The sequence below is a fragment of the Lacerta agilis genome, chromosome 11 (genome assembly GCF_009819535.1).
Source record: "Lacerta agilis isolate rLacAgi1 chromosome 11, rLacAgi1.pri, whole genome shotgun sequence".
NCBI lineage: Eukaryota > Metazoa > Chordata > Lepidosauria > Squamata > Lacertidae > Lacerta > Lacerta agilis.
Genome location: NC_046322.1, coordinates 40,706,593 through 40,728,129, shown reverse-complemented (window position 1 = coordinate 40,728,129; position 21,537 = coordinate 40,706,593). Strand labels below are relative to the sequence as shown.

Below are 21,537 nucleotides of genomic sequence, written 5' to 3'. Positions count from 1 at the left end.
TTAGGGCAGATTCTTTGAAATTATTGTCTGGATTTTTAATTCATTTCAGTGAGTCAACTCTGAGTAGGACTAGCATCTGAGGCAACTGTGTGTGGGGGGGAGAGATATGTAAATTTACATAGGAGGAGGGGGGCAAATGAGGGCTGAGAGCAAATGTAAAAAGGTGATCCTCAACAGGGTCCCTTCCAACTCTACAATACAGTGGACGTGCGGGATGTGAACGTGATCTGTGCAGGAGGCAGGTCTGCAACTCGCATGCGCCGAAACCCAGAAGTAACCCATTTCAGTACTTCCGGGTTCGGTGCGAGCGCAACCCGAAAAAACGTAACCCGCAGCGTTCGCAACATGAGGTAGGACTGTACTATAATTCTAGGGCAGTGATCCACCCAGTTGGAAGTGATTGCCCAGAGCTGTTGAGCCTTTTGGGAGGGGAGTATTGGCCACAGTTTTTGAACTTTTTTAAGGGTGGAGTGCCAACAATTGTTGAGCTATTTATGGCAGGGATTAGCAGGAATTTTTAAGCTTCTCTTAGGGGGAAGAGCACAAAGTTGTTGGGCTTTTTGGGGAGGGGGATTGAATACAAAAGTTCACCCAAGAGCACACAGCCCTCCCTCCTTCCCACACTCAGCCCGAGACACAGGGAATAGAGGCTTTCACGATCAGGAGCACACAGGGGATCATTCTTTTTAACCATGTGCATTCCAGGGTTTGGGTCCTGAGTTTAGGGAGCTTTTGCTTCTCCCCTTCCCTTCCCTCTCCATTGTTTGCTCGCCTGCCTCCTTCCCATCCTCTGCCTGTGGCCAGCACCAGAAACTGCTCTGTGGGGCTTTCGGCGTGGCGCCTCCTCCTCCGAGGAGACCCACAAGTGGTGGAGGTGGCTGCCAAGGGAGGAGCGCTGCGACACGGCCGGATCAGATGAACGCCGCCTCGTTTCTAAATGAGCAAGCCCATCAGAAATTAACCTGGTTGCAAGCACATTTCAGAGCTTATAATGGAGAAATGGGGCAGCGGCGATCCTGCGCCTCCTTCCATCGGGAATAAGGTGGTGGCACTGGCTCTGTCCAGGTGGGCCAGGTTCAGTACCCTGGCGGGCTGGATTTGGCCCGTGGACCTTAGTTTGAGGATCCCTGATCTACAGGGTCCCTTCTTTAAGTGCCTTCTCAGTATGAAATACAGAGGGAGAAGGCCTTTACAATTTAATGGAGATATGTAGATACAAATTAACAGATTGAAAAGGCTGGTAAAAGGAATTGGGTTCACAAGTCAAGCTGAAGCGATTTTATCTTGCAAATAAAAGTTTCAGTTGTGAAACGTATTGGCCACATTAATGATGATATAGTCATGAAATGAAGTCATTGGTTCATGACGGTGACATCTATTGGAAATATAAACATGGCTGCTGAAGAATGGAGAACTGTTATGAAAACATTAAAACCAGTTGTGTCCTTGCAGGGAGAGCTCACTGAACCTTCAAAACTTAACACCAGCTTCACTTTTCAGTCCTTAACTAATGTAATGAGCTCATACCCTGATAAATACAAAAATAATAATTATCAGACAAGGTGATCTGTAATAAATTAGTTCACCTTTTTATTTAAATAGCATTGTTAATTTGCCATTTCCCCCCAAAAAAGCTTTCTACAGTTGACAGTTTTTAAGTCTGTCTCATGCAGAAGTGTCTAAACAAGCTTTAAAACTACAAAGTTGACTTAGTACATCATATACACCAAAAACAGAAAAGCATGTTGCATTTGCTAATAGGAGACCGTGTTGAAATGAGCTACCTACAAATCAAACCTGACATAGCACCAAAAGCTCCTAGAGAACGAGAGGGTGATTAAAGAGGATTTGAACTGAATAAACATTGCATTGCCTGTGCACACCCTTGTATCCTGTGGCACAATGGGTCAGTGTGTCTGGCTATTAAACAAAACCAGGGATGGCTGTGGAAACGATTCCTCCATTGCGATGGGTTGGATTAGATGACCCTTGGGGTCCCTTCCAACTCTACTATTCTATGATCCCTGGTTGTTCCTGCCTGGACTATCTTGACACTGCCTTAGACAGACACCCTAGTCATTTCTCCAATAAATCCAATGTAACAATATGGTGGGCTACTGTAGAAAGGGAGATAAGGCAGAAAGAAAAAGGAGGATGCAGAGAGAGTTAAGAATCTCACCCACATACACATTCATTTTCTTCCTAGTACAGTCATACCTCTTGTTGCGTTTGCTTCACGTTGCAGCTTTTCGGGTTGCGAATGTGGCAGGCCCGGAAGTGTATACTTCCGGGTTTCGCCACGTGTGCATGTGCAGAAGCATTCTGCACGCTTCGCACATACACAGAGGCGTCGCTCTAGTTGCAGACTTTTCAGGGTGCGAATGGCACCCTGGAACGGATTGTATCCGCAACTAGAGGTACCACTGTATTTTCATTTATTCTCCATAGGGTATAGTATACAGTCATACCTTGGGTTGCGTTCGCTGCGGGTTGTGTTCGCCGCAGGATACAAATGCGCCAAACCCAGAAGTACCGGAATGGGTTACTTCCAGGTTCGGCGCTTCACACATGCGCAGAAGCGGCGAATCACAACCTGCGCATGCACAGACGTGGCCACTGCAGGTTACAGATGCTGCGGGTTGCAAACGTGCCTCCTGCACGGATTGCGTTCACAACCCAAGCGTCCACTGTAGTCATTCACAATCTTGACCATGATTCTCAAAATCTACTTATTGGCCATAACCCAGAAAGCTATTTCAGCATACCTATAGGCTTTAGCCTGCCAAGTCAGGCTTCTAACTACTTGTTTAAATACAACATCGATCTCTCATCAGGCTGCTTTTAAAATCCTGTCCTCACAATTCTTCAAAGGACGTTTGCAATGTGACAAAGAGGAATGCTGGACAGGGAACATGAATACACAGACCTGATGTGAAATTAAGCTTAGTTGCAGGATTCTCTGGGCTATGGACATTTCATTTCATTTTCTCTGTCATCAGAGCATTGCCAAGCTTCAGCCAAAGACATATTAACTATGTCTTGAACGTTTTTTAACTCCAACAGAAACCAGAAATGCCTCCGTAATGTTTTAATGCTACTGTCAATGAGCATAAACATTCACAACCTTCACATTACAGTATTATTTATGTATGGGTGTGGGTGGCTATATCATACATACACAAGGAAAGAGGTAACTGCCATAGCAATGGGAGCAGTTCCGTTTACTGAAACATTCTCCTTTGCCCATGGAATAGCCTCCTTCTATAACATATAACATGCGCTTCTATAACATGCGCTGGATTATGGAGAAAGCTAGAGAGTTCCAGAAAAACATCTACTTTTGCTTCATTGACTACGCAAAAGCATTTGACTGTGTCGACCACAGCAAACTATGGAAAGTTCTTAAAGAAATGGGAGTGCCTGATCACCTCATCCGTCTCCTGAGAAATCTCTATGTGGGACAAGAAGCTACAGTTAGAACTGGATATGGAACAACTGATTGGTTCAAAATTGGGAAAGGAGTACGACAAGGCTGTATATTGTCTCCCTGCTTATTTAACTTATATGCAGAATTCATCATGCGAAAGGCTGGGCTGGATGAATCCCAAACCGGAATTAAGATTGCCGGAAAAAATATCAACAACCTCAGATATGCTGATGATACAACCTTGATGGCAGAAAGTGAGGAGGAATTGAAGAACCTTTTAATGAGGGTGAAAGAGGAAAGCGCAAAATATGGTCTGAAGCTCAACATCAAAAAAACTAAGATCATGGCCACTGGTCCCATCACCTCCTGGCAAATAGAAGGGGAAGAAATGGAGGCAGTGAGAGATTTCACTTTCTTGGGTTCCATGATCACTGCAGATGGTGACAGCAGTCACGAAATTAGAAGACGCCTGCTTCTTGGGAGAAAGGCAATGACAAACCTAGACAGCATCTTAAAAAGCAAAGACATCACCTTGCCGACAAAGGTCCGTATAGTTAAAGCTATGGTTTTCCCAGTAGTAATGTACGGAAGTGAGAGCTGGACCATCAAGAAGGCTGATCGCCGAAGAATTGATGCTTTTGAATTATGGTGCTGGAGGAGACTCTTGAGAGTCCCATGGACTGCAAGAAGATCAAACCTATCCATTCTCAAGGAAATCGGCCCTGAGTGCTCACTAGAAGGACAGATCCTGAAGTTGAGGCTCCAGTACTTTGGCCACCTCATGAGAAGAGAAGACTCCCTGGAAAAGACCCTGATGTTGGGAAAGATGGAGGGCACAAGGAGAAGGGGACGACAAAGGATGAGATGGTTGGACAGTATTCTCGAAGCTACTAACATGAGTTTGGCCAAACTGCGGGAGGCAGTGAAGGATAGGCGTGCCTGGCGTGCTCTGGTCCATGGGGTCACGAAGAGTCGGACACGACTGAACGACTGAACAACAACAACAAATAACATATAAGAATTCATTTTTTTAAAAAAAAACTAAAAAACTAGCTGCATATAAGAAAAGGACTGAAAATAGTGTGGAAAGAAAACCCACTACCTGCTTTATTATAAAGGATAGTATTCAACATAGCACTAATGTGAACATACCATCAGCGTAATAATTTCTCCTTGAACAATGGAACATTCTCCTCTCCCTGTGTGTCCCCAGCCCTCCAGAGCAGATCTGAGGATGGCAAAGGGAACATGAATTGCAGGGTGGAGGGAGATACCATTGCACTAGTGCTAATTTTTGTGTTGAATACCAAATATTTTGTTGAATATCACCTAACGAGACTCTAGGTAATAACAACAAACATATGATGTACATAACCCTTGGCGTTCTTCACATAACCATTATACAGTTTAAATATATGCATATTTAAGCAAGAGGAATAAAACATAAAAGATGCAGTCAGCTTCTGAGCACTACTGAAATATTTAATGAGTATCCAAAATACTTGGAAATTCAATGTACTGCAGAAAATCAGTTGCAGGCGGGGTGGCAGAGCTTTGTTCCATGAGCTCTTTACTTGAGTTCTAAAACTACATTTTCAATATGAAAAACCTACAGCCAATTAAGGTGCCTCTGCAAACATCATGCCTCCAAGCTACATAAAATTACCACCTTCCCTGTGAATATTTCTGCACCTCGGTGTTCACAAGCAAGAAGTTTATTAAAAATCTAGTTAGATATGACTATCTTGCAGGTCTACCCTCTGCTTAGAAACTCATGTGGAGAGATACTGAAAATTCTTTATCTCGGTAAAACAGAAGCCTGACGGAATTAACCCTGATCAGCTTTTGGCGAGATAGGGAAGGAAATGCACTCTTAACCAGTTTAGCTTTTTACATTAACTGTATTAAAGGATAAATCTTACCCTTTCATACGCTGAAACAGAAAGAGATATGCAGACTGAACAGATTAAAAACCAAGGTGGCTGTTTCTGTCAGGCAGTCAGCTCAGCAAGACTATGAATACATACTTCATCAAGAGGTCTATTTGTAATAGCCTAGATGTACAATGTTGTACAACTAGATGTACAACTGCCAACCTAGCAGTTCAAAAGTACGTCAAAGTGCAAGTAGATAAATAGGTACTGCTCCAGCGGGAAGGTAAACGGCATTTCCGTGCGCTGCTCTGGTTCGCCAGAAGCAGCTTAGTCATGCTGGCCACATGACACAGAAGCTGTACACTGGCTCCCTCGGCCAGTAAAACGAAATGAGCGCCGCGACCCCAGAGTTGTTCGCGACTGGACCTAATGGTCAGGGGTCCCTTTACCTTTACAATGTTTTGTTACGCTCTGATTTCATATTATCTGTAACATGCAAGTTCCAAGATTTTGAACTGTGAACTGAAAAGGAGAAACCTGGTTGTGCAGCCTATCTATATTTGAAACAAAATAAAAAATAAAAAAATTCCTTCCAGTAGCACCTTAAAGGCCAACTAAGTTTGTTCTTGGTATGGTGACTTCTGTTTCAGTGTATCTGAAGAAGTGTGCATGCACACGAAAGCTCATACCAAGAACAAACTTAGTTGGTCTTTAAGGTGCTACTGGAAGGAATTTTTTTATTTTTTATTTTGTTTTATCTATATTTGTTTATTCCTGAGTACTGGGACCGATCCTTTAGGATGGCAAGCCCTTCTTTGTGGAATCATCCCTGCCGACTTTCAGGTGTCTCTTGAAAACTCTGTTATTCAAGCAGTCCTTTGGAACTTGACTTTCTTTTCCCCAAACTAGTTATTTATTGATCCAATAGTAATTTTGCACGCTTTATACCCCCTTGCTTTATTTTTATGAAAGTACAATCTGTTAATGTTTGAATAAATACATAGTTTGTTGATTTAAGTATAGGAATTTTAAAAATAACTTTTTTAAAAAAAAGAAAGAAAGTGTGATATTGTTATAATTTCATATCCTCATACAATCTGGTGTTTTAAGTTGTCAGTCACATGACCTCTCAGCCATGGACACCCTTGGATTTTCTGCTTCAACCCTACCTTGCCAGAACATAAAATGCCTTCATTCCTATCCCTACCATCGATTTGTTTCTATGCAGCAGAAACCCATTCTATTCCCAGAAAAGCTATTGCTCTAGGCATCAAGATCACCTAAAATATTCACAGAGGAGGTTATGTGTATTCTGTGTATTTGCATGTTTGTTGCTTACGCCCACATTTCCTTAGGGAGAAACAATGATATTCACAATTTCACCATTATCACTCCAGAAAGAATAAATAAAAAGCTGAGATATATTTATTTAAACATATCTGTTGATGGGTATTGGTGTGATTTTGCTACCTTAGGAACATAAGTTGCTTCCAGCAATCCAACTGTGCTATCATATGCTTCTGCAAAAGTAAAAAACTACACACACACTCACACACAGCAGGGGGCGGGGGGAAGCAAATGAAACAATCCTACCAAAGTATATGAACATCTTCAAAAATTCTGCATTATCTCCACATTCTTTTCAACACGGTAACTTCTTTCCCTGCATCATTTGAACCAATAAGCTAATGGACTGAAGCAAAATGGTCAACTGCCTTAGGATCCTTTTTGGGAGAAAGGGCAGGATTGAAAGTAATTAACAAAATAAGGGCCAGAGCTCTGTCCATCTCTTTCCTTCAGCATATAAGGCGGCAAGCATAGGCACACGTACTGTATATTCTGGCGTATAAGACTACTTTTTAATCCAGGAAAATCTTCTCGAAAGTCAGGGGTCATCTTAGATGCTGGGTGGAGAATCTGCGGTTGAGTATATCTCAAACTCTATATTTTAACTGGAAAAGTTGGGGGTCGTCTTATACACCCAATCGTCTTATACGCCGGAAAATACGGTACTTCAGAGTGAGATCCAATTAACTCAGAGGGTCTTACTTCTGAGTAAGCATGTCTAGGATTGCAATGTATGTGACCTATAGCTAGGGATGGGGGAGAAATTTTATTTTGTTTGCATTTTAATGAGAAACTACCCAATCTGCACCAATATGCAAACTGTAAATCAGCCACCCTTTGATATTCATACTTCTCCAAATTTACAATGCAGTTCTCCAACCAAACTAGAGGGGCTGTATTCAATGTTCCCTGCCCATCACCACAAGGGTTCTTGAGTGTATTTTAATATTGTGTAAAAGAAGAATACAAAACTATAGTTGTGTTAGAAGAAACTCACTATGCAGCTGATGACGCACAAAGTTACTAGCTTATACATTCTCTTCAGCTACAACATTTCAATGGCACAAAATATTTCAGTAGCAGAACAAATGTATTGTTAAGTGACTTTACCTTACCACTACATTGGGTACAATCAGTGACTACAAGAATGCATTAAATGACAAGAATGCATTAAATGCAAGTACAGTCATACCTCCGTTTACGGAACCCTCTGGTTACGTAAACTTCAGGATGCGCGAGCAGCAAACCCGGAAGTATTTTACCAGGTTTTGCCACGCGTGCACAGAAGCGATCTGCGCATGCGCAAAGCGGTTCTCAGGTTGCAGAAACCTCGGGATCTTATCAAACCTTCAGAACGGATCCCATCCACAACTGGAGGTACTACTGTATTGGTGAAAATAACAAAGATGTGTATGATGGAAAATTGTTTTCAGGTCTGTGTATTAGACAAATTGCATACAAAAATGTGTTTATTAGGAGAAATCCACATTAAAATGTTCAAAAAATGTTTTAAAGCAAATTGCTACAGAAATGTGGAGAACTAAAGTTAAGATTGAAGAAAACGAGGGAACCAAGTCTATTGTCCTCCATGTTTCCCACATGAGCTTATATCCTAGTTCAGAGAGCAAGCAGTTTTAGACTGAGCATTAATAATAATAATAATAATAATAATAATAATAATAATAATAATATTTATTATTTGTACCCCGCCCATCTGGCTGGATTTCCCCAGCCACTCTGGGCGGCTTCCAACAGAAATCAAATACAAAAATATCACACATTAAAAACTTCCCTAAAAAGGGCTGCCTTCAGGTTTTTTCTGAATGTCAGGTAGTTGTTTATTTCCTTGACCTGTGATGGGAGGGCGTTCCACAGGGCGGGCGCCACTACCGAGAAGGCCCTCTGCCTGGTTCCCTGTAGTTTTGCTTCTCGCAGTGAGGGAACCGACAGAAGGCCCTCGGCCCTGGATCTCAGTGTCCGGGCTGAATGATAATTAAAATTATATATAAGAGTTTTCAGGAAACCATTTACCGGTAACTAATGTACCAAACATGCTGTAACCAAGTTCAATGCCTAAAAGGTTTAGCCTAATTCAAAACATTAATTCATTCATTTGTTTGCCATTTCTCCAAAAGATTATATTCTTACAGAAGGCTCTTTTTAATAGAGTTCAAGAAACAAGATAAACAAATCAAACAAATCAAAATCATGTTCTTGAGATGAGTAACCTGAACAGCGTTTTATGTGCCTTTACATATTTTTTCAAGTAAGTTGTGGAGAATCCTCAGTGCTCACTGGTTTCTTTATATAACAATGACTACTGCAAGAAAAGCTAGAATGATATCTCCTTATTAGTAAGTATCCTTAGCTGGGAAACTGGAACTCAAAGCTGAATACATGCCCCATGATCAGCAATGAACTAGAGCCGTATCGCAAACTGTGTTGCTTACCACTTGCCTTTCACGCACAAACACTTTCCCTTCATCTTTCAGGCCCAAATGCAGATGGGGAGGTTGAGGTGCCTGGAATGAAAAAATATTTTCCATATTGTCCTGGTCCTGTACTGCTTTCATCAAGCACCTGAGGCTTATCATATGGCTGTAGGAATCCTCCTATGAGTTAAGCCATGGGTAGGCAAACTAAGGCCCGGGGGCCAGATTCAGCCCAATCGCCTTCTAAATCCGGCCCATGGACTGTCCGGGAATCAGCATGTTTTTACATGAATAGAATGTGTGCTTTTATTTAAAATGCATCTCTGGGTTATTTGTGGGGCATAGGAATTCGTTCATCCCCCTCTCCCAAAAAATAGTCCGCCCCCGCTGGAAAAAATTGCTGACCCCTGAGTTAAGCCGTGCCTAATGCCTATGTGTGTTTCACGGTTTGTTTCAGTGTGGCACAGGGTTTCTGTCTGATGTGGCAGACATTGTGTTTGTGTGCCACAAAGTGCTAGAAAAGGGTATTAGTATGGAGCAAAGTGTGAGGGTTCATGTGTCTGTGTCCCAGTGTGAGGTGGTGTCCCTCATGACAGTTCCTCAGGTTTCCAAATGGGCACGTGGGTCCAAAAATGCTGGCAAGCCCACATCTAACCATTGTACAATGAATAGGCATTGCACACAGCCACCACTAGGTAGCTTCCTCTGCAAACACTGTAAAGTAAAGGTAAAGGGACCCCTGACCATCAGGTCCAGTCGTGTCCGACTCTGGGGTTGCGGCGCTCATCTCGCTCTATAGGCCAAGGGAGCCGGCGTTTGTCCGCAGACAGCTTCCGGGTCATGTGGCCAGCATGACAAAGCCGCTTTCTGGCGAACCAGAGCAGCGCACGGAAACGCCGTTTACCTTCCCGCTGGAGCGGTCCCTATTTATCTACTTGCACTTTGATGTGCTTTCGAACTGCTAGGTGGGCAGGAGCTGGGACCGAACAACAGGAGCTCACCCCGTCGCAGGGATTCGAACCGCCGACCTTCTGATCGGCAAGCCCTAGACTCTGTGGTTTAACCCACAGCGCCACCTGGGTCCCTTGGCAAACACTGTAGTCCTGGCCAAAAACCAATTTTGTGCATGACCAGCCTTGCTTTGCTAAGAAAATGTTTAACTTTTGAACCTTTGCTCATAACTTAACCAAACCAATGAGGAACTACTATCCCCAAAAAGCCTGGATAAAAGTACAGCAGTAATTTCAAGAAAATTAGATATATGTGGCTGTTTTTAAACTGTTTTTACTCCAATGTTTAATGTCAGTTTTCAGCAGAAAGGGTCAGTGTAAATTTCCAGCATTGCATCTGTGGCAAATTTTATTGGATCAGTTTGAGATTCAGCAAATTTGTAGACCCCCATCAGGTCAGTTATGCTTACCACCTTTCAGGTTAATGGGTAGACAGGTGCTGTTTTTATAAATCTTGATAAAAGATTTTATAAATCTTTATAAAAGATTTTATAATTTTTTTTTCTTTTTTGCTACTTCTGTGATTCTACTGACCTTAACTAATGGGGTACTCCTGTGCTGCTTTAACAGGTTAACCTAAGAATACACCTTCAATAAGAGAAGGTTGGATCCAGACATCAGCTCATGTAACACTCACATGAATAAAATTAGCAAAAAACAAAAACAAAACCAACCTCTTTGCACTCAAGATGGCCAGGTCAGATCATAGCCATTGAAATTATAAATAATATGAACACAAGGCAAACAAATACAAATCCAGGGTAACACTCCTTCAACAGCTTGAATCAGCACAAATGGGGATGGGGAGCAAATTTCAACATTGCACCATAAAATTATGGTGCAAATCATTCTCTTGAGGTAAACACTTTTAGAATCTTACCGAAACTTTGGTGCTTCCTGTATTTGTAGAAGGTGTGGGGGACTTAGAAGGGACCGCAGGAACCAGAGCTTTAGAGGAAACCGGAAGAACCCCAGACTCAACCGTCTCATGTGCAGTATGGTGTTCATGGTCTGGTTTTGACTCAAACCCCGGACATTTGCTGCATTTTCGGTCCATAGTGGATTCTAGTATGCTAAATATGATTGGCCCCAAACAAAAACAAAAAATCTAGCTGTGTGTCAGCAATCAGGAATCTTAAATAATTCTCTTGCGATTTTGCTAATTCCTAAACTTCAGACATACAATCTTCAACTCAACTGTACCCAACTTCAAATCAAGTCTCCAAATCGTAGCAAAATAGTCAGTTTATATCTCACTCCATATGCTGCCAGACAAAATTATTCTTCACCCAATAACAAAATTTTTGCAAGCGATCAGTCATTTGCTCTGCTTCTTTATAGGCTCACCGCAATACAAGTCAACAGTTGTTGTTGTTTTTTAAAAAAAACTCCATTCTGATTTATAAAGAAAGTGCTTTCATAGTACTTAAGGCATCACTGAAAAATGCTTCCATTGGTGAGCAGGTGTTCCAGGCTATACTCTTGAGTTTCCAGTTACTGCGGTGATAGAATGCCCCAGAATCTGACAGAATTCCTGTGTCACTTTAGATACGAAAATTCTACTCCTGGAAATGCTTAGAACACTTGCATGCATTTGGCTGTGCTGTGGCACACTGTAACCCTATGGTACCTGGAGATGATAGATAGATAGATAGATAGATAGATAGATAGATAGACAGATAGACAGACAGACAGACAGACAGACAGACAGACAGACAGATAGATGGCTTAAGGAAATGTTTAAACAGCAGTCTCCAAGGGTGAGTGCGTTTTAATTAAAAACAACAGCAGCAGCAAACTAAAATATAGCATTTAAGCAAATGCACTGATTTTATTCAGAGATACCAAAAGAAAGAAAGCCTTGGCAGAGCATGGGGATAACACAAAGCAGTGCCAATTCCAGGTTCTGATGAGCTTTTGGGCAAGTTGCTATCAGTGCCCCCCTCTTGTTGCTGCCCATCCATTTGCCTCTTCCACCAGGTCCAACCCAAACCACCTCCCTGAGGGAGAGGACAAATCATGCAAAGGTTACTGGCTCCCTTTCCTCACCCATCCCAGTGGCAGCTCTCTTGGAAAGGACAGCCGAGAGCAAAAAACGCCAATGAAGAAGAACAGCAGCAGGTGCTGACAGTAGGCTGTCTACTGGGATTGTGGCTGGCAATGCTAATCTTGTCGCAAGGAGTATTGAGCCTCAAATAATTATTGCCAAAAACTGAAACCACAACCTTGTGACCAGCTGATCTCTGGAGCAGAGTAGATGGGTTGGCTTAATTCAAGGTGATTTAAATCAACAAGGAAACTGGTTGCTTTAACAGCTAAAACATACTTGGCTGCCACTCTTATTTATTTAGTTACCAGTATTCGTTTTATTTATATCCCACATTTCTCCTAGTAAAGCACCAAATGCAACATATATAACAACAGAAAGTAGTTACAGGTAGGTAGCCGTGTTGGTCTGCCATAGTCAAAACAAAATAAAAAATAAAAAATCCTTCCAGTAGCACCTTAGAGACCAACTAAGTTTGTTCTTGGTATGCATGCACATGAAAGCTCATACCAAGAACAAACTTAGTCGGTCTCTAAGGTGCTACTGGAAAGATTTTTTTATTTTATTTATTTTTTATTTTGTTTTGAACAGAAAGTAGATACAACTAAAACATACACAATAAATATAAATATCTAAAAATGCCCAAGTAAATAAGTAGCCCAAGTAAAAACATCACTGAAAACACTGAAAGCACACACACACACACACACACACACAAGCACAGGATGCACCTTAGAAAACCCTGCGCCAACAGCATTGGAACAAAAACATATTTGCCTACCAGTGAAAAGAAAGCAGAGAAGGAGCCAGCCTAGCCAAATTCCACAATCTGGGAGCATCCACTGAGAAGGCCCTCTCTTACGTCCTCAACAAACTAACTGAAGTATTTGCACAACCAAGCAATGCAATCCAAAACTATGGGCCTAAATGCTTTGCCACTGCAGCCTACTTTCTTCAGAATTATATCAGCTTTGAGACAAGGGACAGATTTCACTCACTTGGAGGCTGAGGCTGTAATCCTGTACAGTATCTGGAAGAAGCTTCTACTGAACAAAGTGAGACATGCTTCTGAATCAACATGCATGGGTTCATGTTATAACTTAGGTTTCTAAGAAGTAGGGTCTGGGAGCTGGGGGTGGGGGGCTGCGTTTTTAGTGTAGCAGAAAGTATGTGTCTGTGTTCTTTTTAAGAGTCATAATTTATCAAAAATTTGTAAACTGAATTCATTACAGAGCAGTTGGCGAATACTTTTTTTTAAAAAAAAATCAGCCATAAGAGCTCAGTGCATGATCCTAGTGAGATTTAGGACAGCAGATTCTAAGTCTGTGGGCCAAACAAAATGGGATGTTGATCTTTGCATCTATCTGGAGGGCTTTAAAAAATACAAGTAGTATTGGGTGGGCAGGTGGGGGAGAATGTAATTAAATAACACACAGTTAAAATGACCCTAAAAACCAAGCACCAATTCTAAAGATGCTGCCTGAGCTAAAAATGCTGCTTAAGCTATTCCCCTAACACTGATGTGCTGTAGTCCAAAACATCTGGAAGGCACCAGGTTGGCAAAAGCTGCCCTACCAACTATGTTCTCTGTATTAACTGAAAAGGATGGTGGTGTGACATTAAGCAAATGGTAGAGTCCATGATTTTCTCCCAGCTTGACCTTATCTGACTCTTCTCCCTACTGAAGTGTAGCAAAAGTATGCCTCGTTATAATTTGGACATACATTTGTGATTTAAGGCAGACTCCTTTAGTACAGAGAAACTTTTTTTTTTAATCAATTGTTTTCTTACCTTATAGGTAATTTTTTGTTCTAAAAAACAAAATTAAATCAGGGTTTTTCTTCAAAATCATACCTTTAAGCTGGCAGTGAGCTCCACCTACTGGCAAACTGACCCAGATATGATGGATTTTTATACTTAACATTCCATCTATTACTGAATTATTATTATTTTTGCCAATGATATGAACAATTTGAGATGGACATTGACAGTGCTTTTTTCTGGGGGGACGCAGGGGTACGCTTACCCCTAAACATTTTGTGAATCTAAGTTCGGCCTCATTGAGGGGCAGTATTTCAATATGAGTAGGAAAATGAGAGTACCCCTAAACATTATTATTTTTTTTAGAGAAAAAGCACTGGACATTGATACAGATTCACAGAGTGTCCAAGTTTTTACTCAGCTATCTTCAAAGCAGAGTTTCTGATCCTGACTTACTCCTCTAAACCTGCCTTTCTCAAACCTGTATCCTCCAGATGTTTTAGCTACAGCTCCCATCAGTCCTAGCCCATATGCTATGTTGGACATGATTGATAAGAGATGCAGCCATAAACATCTGGAAGGTACTAGGTTGGGGAAGCTACACCAAATCACAGTTAAGACTTCCCACATAAGGAGCAGCAGTTGGTTGAACAAGGAAGTGAAACTTTCCAATTCCCTCCCCATCGCTGTAGGAGTCAAAGGCTTGTACATGAAACATTAAATCACAGATTATTAGCACTACATCAAACCTGGCCATTATATAATTGAATCCATATCACACTTTTATAATACACGCATCTCTTGCAAATCTTATAGAACAATGGATCAGAGTATCTCTTCCACTATGAGACAGAAGAACTGACATTTAGCTCCTTTGGAGCAGGTTTTCAGACTAGTTGCACAGGGAGCAAAGCAGGCTACAGAGAGAAGGCAGAATCTGCAATGGTTGTCAGAGCTGGCCACCTGAGTTTGCTATTAGCGGTAGTGCCTCCCCACTTCATCCCCAATTCTTCAATCCCTCTTTTCCCTGTTGTAAATCTGTCAATTCTCCACCATCTGTGTTCTTAAAAATTGGGAAAGGAAGAGATCAGACATTGGATATAGTAGTTCTGGGACCCCTTTTGGCAGGCTTTTTACTTCATCATGTAGGAGACCTTTCGTGGTAAAAGCACCAAAACAATTTATAGTGCCTAGACCTCTCTGTTCCTTCCCTGGTCATCTAGGAACAGCAGAGTTATCCTAACTTCCTCCAGAATGCTGTCATGAAGTCATGTTAACATTCTATTCATTCCATACATTTACACACCCTCATTTCTACACAGAGTTCTAATGTTATTCTGCTTTTATTCACTTTCTTGAAAACAGATAAAACATTTGATGTTCCCACAATTTATTTCTGCAGTAATGAAATATAGCTTTCAAAAACAAGATGAATACTTTTATTAGACAGCCACTGATTTAATGCCAAGATGAATATTTCTAACTTCAGCTTCAATCACAACCATTCTTAAGATCTCACTTTGGAATTCTTCATATAAAAATGCTGACAATAAAAAATGTTTTTTAAGCAACTTTGAGTTTCACTTTTCTTTTCTCCCAATGTTCATTACTACAAATCACCAAACTTGATTTTATTTGTTTCACTGGACGTGTAAAATCCCTATTAAGTACGTAAGTTGAATACAACACACACAACCTCAAAATAACAGTTTTATGCACTAAGTTTTTCCAAGGAAAAGCTACCAAATACAAACGAAGTTACTATCTCATTATAAATCAGGAGCAGGGTATACACAGTGGTACCTCGGGTTGTGGACACGATCCGTTCCGGGGTGCCATTCACACCCCGAAAAGTTCACAACCCGAGTGGCGATATCGCGCTTCTCTGCATGCGCGGCGAAACCCAGAAGTAAACACTTCCAGGTTTGCCACATTCATAACGAGAAAAAACACAACGCACAGCTGTTGTAACCCGAGGTATGACTGTACAGGGAACCTGATCCCATTTCACAGAAGGAAACTGGAAGAGGAAACAAAGATTCCAGCAAGTATCTTGAAATTTCACATTCACCATGCAATCATGAGTGAGCATGATAAAGCTATGTCACAATTTCTCTTCCCTGCAGAATCCTGCCCTTAAGGTTAATAAACACTAAAATGCTATGAATACTTTATGAGAGAAAGCTGACAGAAACTACCCACAAGATCAAAATGTTGATATCTGCAGCATTTATTTTATCACAATTATGCCCTATCCTCCTCTTAAGTATTCAGGGAGTTCAGGGATACATGGAGTTAATATATTTTATCTTCCCAATAGGCCTGTCAGGGTGGTCACCCATCAAGCTACACGCTGAAGCAAGAGGAGCTTAGCCTTGGTTTGCCCAAATTCAGCACTACTACACCTGCAGTTCTCAACTTTCCACACCTAGGAAGCACCTCTCAATGCAAATATGCATTATGGGACCCACTTCTTTATTTATTTTACCATATGCAGAAACAGTGCTACAGGGGCAGCCCACTAAATGCCAAGCTATGACCAACTTGTCGAGACCAGCCTACCAGATGAAGGCCAGTGCTATCAATGACATAAAGCAAGTTAACAGAGCTCTCTCAATTCCATAAGGGTAATCAGTAAGTGCAAGCATGGGAAACAAATTAATGTAAAATACAGCCCAAATTAACCCTCAGGAAGTGATAAGGTTGGGTTCTGAGCATTCTCTCTCTCTCTCTTTCTTACCCTTTCCTTCACAGTGAGGAGATGGGAAATGAAATACAAGGAGATCCTGTGTTTATCTGAAAGAATGGCTCACACTCTGATGAGGGGAGTGGGGAAGGGAGCAACACAAAACCAAGCTCTACCCCATTCACTCCTTAGCTTCCATACTGTATTGGAAGGCAAGTAAAAACTTAGCAATGAACTAAAAACATTTAAAATATTTAAATGAATGCCAAACTGAAACCCATGCAATCAGTAACACTCTAATTTAAAATAATGATATTTTTTTTAAAAAAAATCTGATCAAGAATCTATTTTACAGATACCTTATACTCTAAACTTTATACTGCATCTGCATACAGAAGCTTTGCATAATTTACTTAAGGATAGTTGAGACAGCAAGGTTTTTTATGCTGCTGAATGCTGCTAATCATAAACCAGAAATGCGTAAGGCATTCATAGTTGTTTAAGTCAAGAAGAATTAAATAACAAAATTGAAAAGGTCGAAAGGATGACCTGCTTTGCAATGAAAACAACAATTTAACTTCTAATTAAATAAGTAATATTCATTCAGGAGGATCGTTATACTGTACGTGGTAAATCAGAAAAGCCATTCAAAAATGACTAAGAATCACAGCATGGTGAGATAAGAGAGGTTATATATAATTCACCAACAAAATACTTTTGTTTTATCGCAGAAATTCTGATAAATGGATGATCAATCACAATCATTACAGAAAAGATCGTTTAGCATTCTTCTTTGAATTAAAGGTAGGGGAACCCCATCTTACAAAGCAAAGATAGACAGCACTAATGTGAGGCGTAGTAGTCATTTGTACACAAGCATCATGGGGTAGGAATGGATCCTTAGCCTCTCCAGCGCCCTCCAGTTCCAACACTCCCTGGAAACACCCTCCCTCTGAAAGCTAGTCTCCAAGGCTAGGGTGTGTAAAGTCCAGGAAATGTAAGGAAATGGCTAGAGGTATGCGTGTGAAATGCTCCCACATCAAAACAGGCACATATTTGGCGAAGTGTGTTTCCATGAAGATCAAAAGGCTTTCATTTATCTTTCCTGGAAGGGAGGGAATATCACCCAGTTTAAGAGCTACAAAGCTGTCCCTTGTGTCACCTTCAAAAGGCCACACAGTGGTGCTCTCTGTTTACATAGGTGAGGCTAGCACCTCAGGCATTTTGGCACCCAAAGTAGTTGCAAACTGACTCTATGGTTAGTATGGCCATGACAATATTATCAGAAAACTAATTTACTTTTTCTTAAGTACTGATACAGCAACCCTTTCTTCCTTTTCTGTTAATTTTCTTTATACAGTGGTACCTTGGTTTACGAACTTAATCTGCTCCGGAAGTCCGTTCTTAAACCGAAACAGTTCTTAAACCGAGGTGTGCTTTCCCTAATGAGGCCTCCCGCAGCCAGTGCCCTTCCACCTTTTGGATTCTGTTCTTAGACTGAGATAAAGTTCTCAAACCGGGACACTATTTCCGATTTTGCGGAGTTCGTAAACCAAATCGTTCTTAAACCGGATTGTTCTTAAACCGAGGTACCACTGTATATATTTTTTCCTGCTACGCTATACCTAATTTATATTGCAAACATTCTAGCAGAGGCCCTTATCAAATTAGTTTGTCCAGAGCAGCATGTACATCTCATGTTTTGCATACCAATAATAGTGATAGGGGAATGAATGCAACTTTGGCATTTGAAAAACAACTAGATGGGAAAAGAGAGGGAGGGTGAAACAACAGCCAGTATTGAGACAGTATATTTGGACATGTTTGTCAGAAAACAAGCATGCCCTAATGGAGACAGAATTTTTTTATATCAAATGCATATTTTCATATGCATGAGATATGGATGTCATGAAGTCTTCTCTCCTGCAAACCAAGATGTCATGTTGACGTGATGCAGACAGGCAGAACAAAAAAATGACAGAAAATTTTCTTCACCAAACACAAGCTCCAAACCTCTGCATGTTGAGAAAAGCCACTCAGAAATTTCTAGTGAATCGCTCCCATATATCGATGCATGGTTACCAACTATCAGAAAATGAATTATCTCATTTTTGTTGTATCTGCCTGCCATGAAACAGCAGCAATGCCAAGCCACACAACTTCATAGATATTATGAATTAGAATTCCTGTGGGGATCCAGAGCTTTATATCCTACTCCAAAAGGTAAGAACATAACTGAGTCCCCAAAATCCATATAGTCCATTCTGTCAGGATAGTCAGAATCTAATATACCAGCTGATTGGGAACTGCCCTCTTCCAAAATAATTTCTTTTCCTGCCTCGTCTTCAGGGCTGAGCTACAGCTTCCAACCCAGTAACCCTATGATGTCAGCAGGAAATCCAGAACCCATACCGTGCAGAAATAATGCTTCCTCCACACAACAGCTAAAGGCATCTATCCTTCAGGGTGCTGCTTTGCAAGTGACTTCTCTGTAGGAAAGCCACTTGCAAGGATCACCCCGCACCACACAGGATCAATGCCTCTGCTCAACAGCTGTTATGCAGAGGCACTGATCAAGTGGGGTATCAGGCAGGAAGGAGAGTCACGGGGCATTAAGCTCCTACCTTCTCTCAAAATAGGCAGCTGTCAGTCACAAGCAACTCAATTCACGCCTCTTCTTCCTGCCTGTTGCCTTATCCTAGACAGCCTCAGATCCCTCTAGGTCATTCAACACAACCCACAGGGATCTGTGGCTATCTCAGGTTGACTTGTGCAAGGCCTGAATCCCTCCAAATAGGCACAACGTGGCTCAGGATTCAGGACTTAGTCAAATGTGGTGCACAGCCCTAGCAACTGGAAATGTAATGTTCTGGCAAAGAGGATATAGTCATAGCTATCATAGCCAATGAAGCCTTGAAGCTTCCCTTCTGCAATTAGAACCTAGGCAGTAGATTCACCAGACACACAGGTCTTTTGGCCCCAGACTTCCTCACTATGTTAATAAGAGCTGCCCTTTCATTTAAATTACAGCAATCGTTTCTGAATTTCAATCTATACATATCAATTCGCTTATGCAAGTTTTATGCAAACCTGTTTTCTCTTTGGTCTTGATGCGCTACTAGCTACCTTAATTTTAATCCAGCTTTAAAGCAATCTATCGAGTAAGATCCTCATTCTTAAATTCTCTTTGTATTTACAGTTGCACCAAAATTCTATTTTAAAAAATTATTTAAAAAAATAAGATCCTAATTCATCAGAGTATCATTAAAGTAATTTTTAAGTGAAACAGGATGCCTTGTAGTTGTGCTGTATCCTCCAGTTAACAATTAATGCCACTGTTATACCATAATAATCATAGGAATTACCATTGAAGAAACTGATCTGGCATCCTCCTCATAGTTTACAACAGGTGGCGGTTCTTTCCCATCATTTTCTTGCACTTTTTGTTCTAGAAGTTCCTTCTGGGCAGCAAACTTGACTTCAGTGCATCTCAATTGCTGAACCGTTTGCTTCAATTCTTCCAGTGTCTGTTTCTGGCTTAACAGAAGCACAACACTGAAAATGAAAGATAAAATTAATTTAGGGGGGGGGCGGACCTGAAGTTAATTTCTCCTCTCAACAAACATGGATTTCTGGGTGCGGATGGTGACGGGTCCTTTGAGCTACACAGTCTGTTTTAATTTGTCTTAGTTTTAAAGTCAATTGGCTCAGCTGTTCATGTTAATTGCAACATGCAGGCAAGGAGCTTATCTGTTTTACTTTTACGTGGACTTAAAAGTAATATATGTTAATTATAGGAAAGGTGCTGAGAGGGCAACTTCTGATTCGGCTTTCAGCACTCTGCTGATAAGGAATTTTAAAGCTCATCTCGACTGAGGGATATTCTGCAATTTTAATAGTTTTAATATGGTTACCACACGAGCACAGACCCACAATGCTTCAAATAAATCATCTGGGAGTCCATTGTCCAGAAATCCTCAACTGGAGCAGCTAGGGCAAGGGAGACAGAGGTAACTACAAAGCAATTGCAGCACGGTGTAATTTATTTGCCTTATATGGACAGCCCTGGTTCTTTACATGGCAAATGTACAAGAAATGGGGCTGGGTATGCCTTATCCCAAGTAAGAGGTTTTGCTATATATTCCTCTAATGAAAGCTTACTTAACTGGCCAATAGGTCCAGACTTGTTAGGAGCTAATACAATTAGGAACCTTGCTTTTAAACATCTACATTCTTCCTATTAATAGTTATCACTGACCACCAGGATATGGTCAGATTTAACTTCCTTACTGGAGCAGGTCTGTGATAAATTTCCCACAGCATTTACCGGTATACGTATTTATGGGGATTTTAATGCCCAAATTGGAGCAAGTCCTCTGCTACTTTGGAATATATGGTCCTAACAAGTTATAAACAAGTCATTTGCATACAGACAGGCTTGCTTAAGTATTTTCAGATATGAGCTCCAATCATGGCACACTAAAACTTCATGACTTTTTTTTTACTACTCACTCAGATTTCCTCTCACAGATCTTAGAAGATTCTTCTATCTTTTTTTCTAATTCCAGTACTAGCTCTTCCTTGTTGAGAAGTGTCTGCTGTGTCTGAATCAGCTCTTCTACTACTGTTTTCAACCTATGGTTTTAATGGAAAAAATTATATATGCATCTCACAAATATAAACTGCATACACTTAGCAACACCCTAGTGTTTTCATCAGAATACAGTTGAAAATGTAAGAGATAGCAATATACACATATGAAGCCATTCTAGATTTTTTGTAACTATGGACACATATCCATCTATTGTTATTATTTGCTTATATTACATCGATTGGGGGGAAATACATTCTATACCAACTATAGTCCTCCAGTTGTTTTGAACTATAAATTCCATCATCCCTGTGCACTGGCCATGTTGGCTCAGGCTGGTAGGATACTTGCAAGTTCAACAG

The 21,537-nt window shown here is 41.0% G+C and overlaps 1 protein-coding gene across 4 annotated transcripts in view; it reads right to left on the bottom strand.

Annotated features, from left to right (window-relative positions):
• FER (FER tyrosine kinase) overlaps positions 1–21,537 on the bottom strand; it is a 140,714-nt gene that overhangs the window by 92,410 nt on the left and 26,767 nt on the right. For 3 of the 4 annotated variants that reach the window (XM_033164475.1, XM_033164476.1, XM_033164477.1), the window contains 2 exons: positions 21,097–21,219; positions 19,950–20,139 (listed from right to left, as the gene is read on the bottom strand). In XM_033164475.1, the coding sequence (XP_033020366.1) occupies positions 19,950–20,139; positions 21,097–21,219 (313 nt within the window). Of the gene's footprint in view, positions 1–9,098; positions 9,171–10,970; positions 11,412–19,949; positions 20,140–21,096; positions 21,220–21,537 lie in introns of those variants that run through there. The other variant, XM_033164478.1, reaches the window with a different exon arrangement.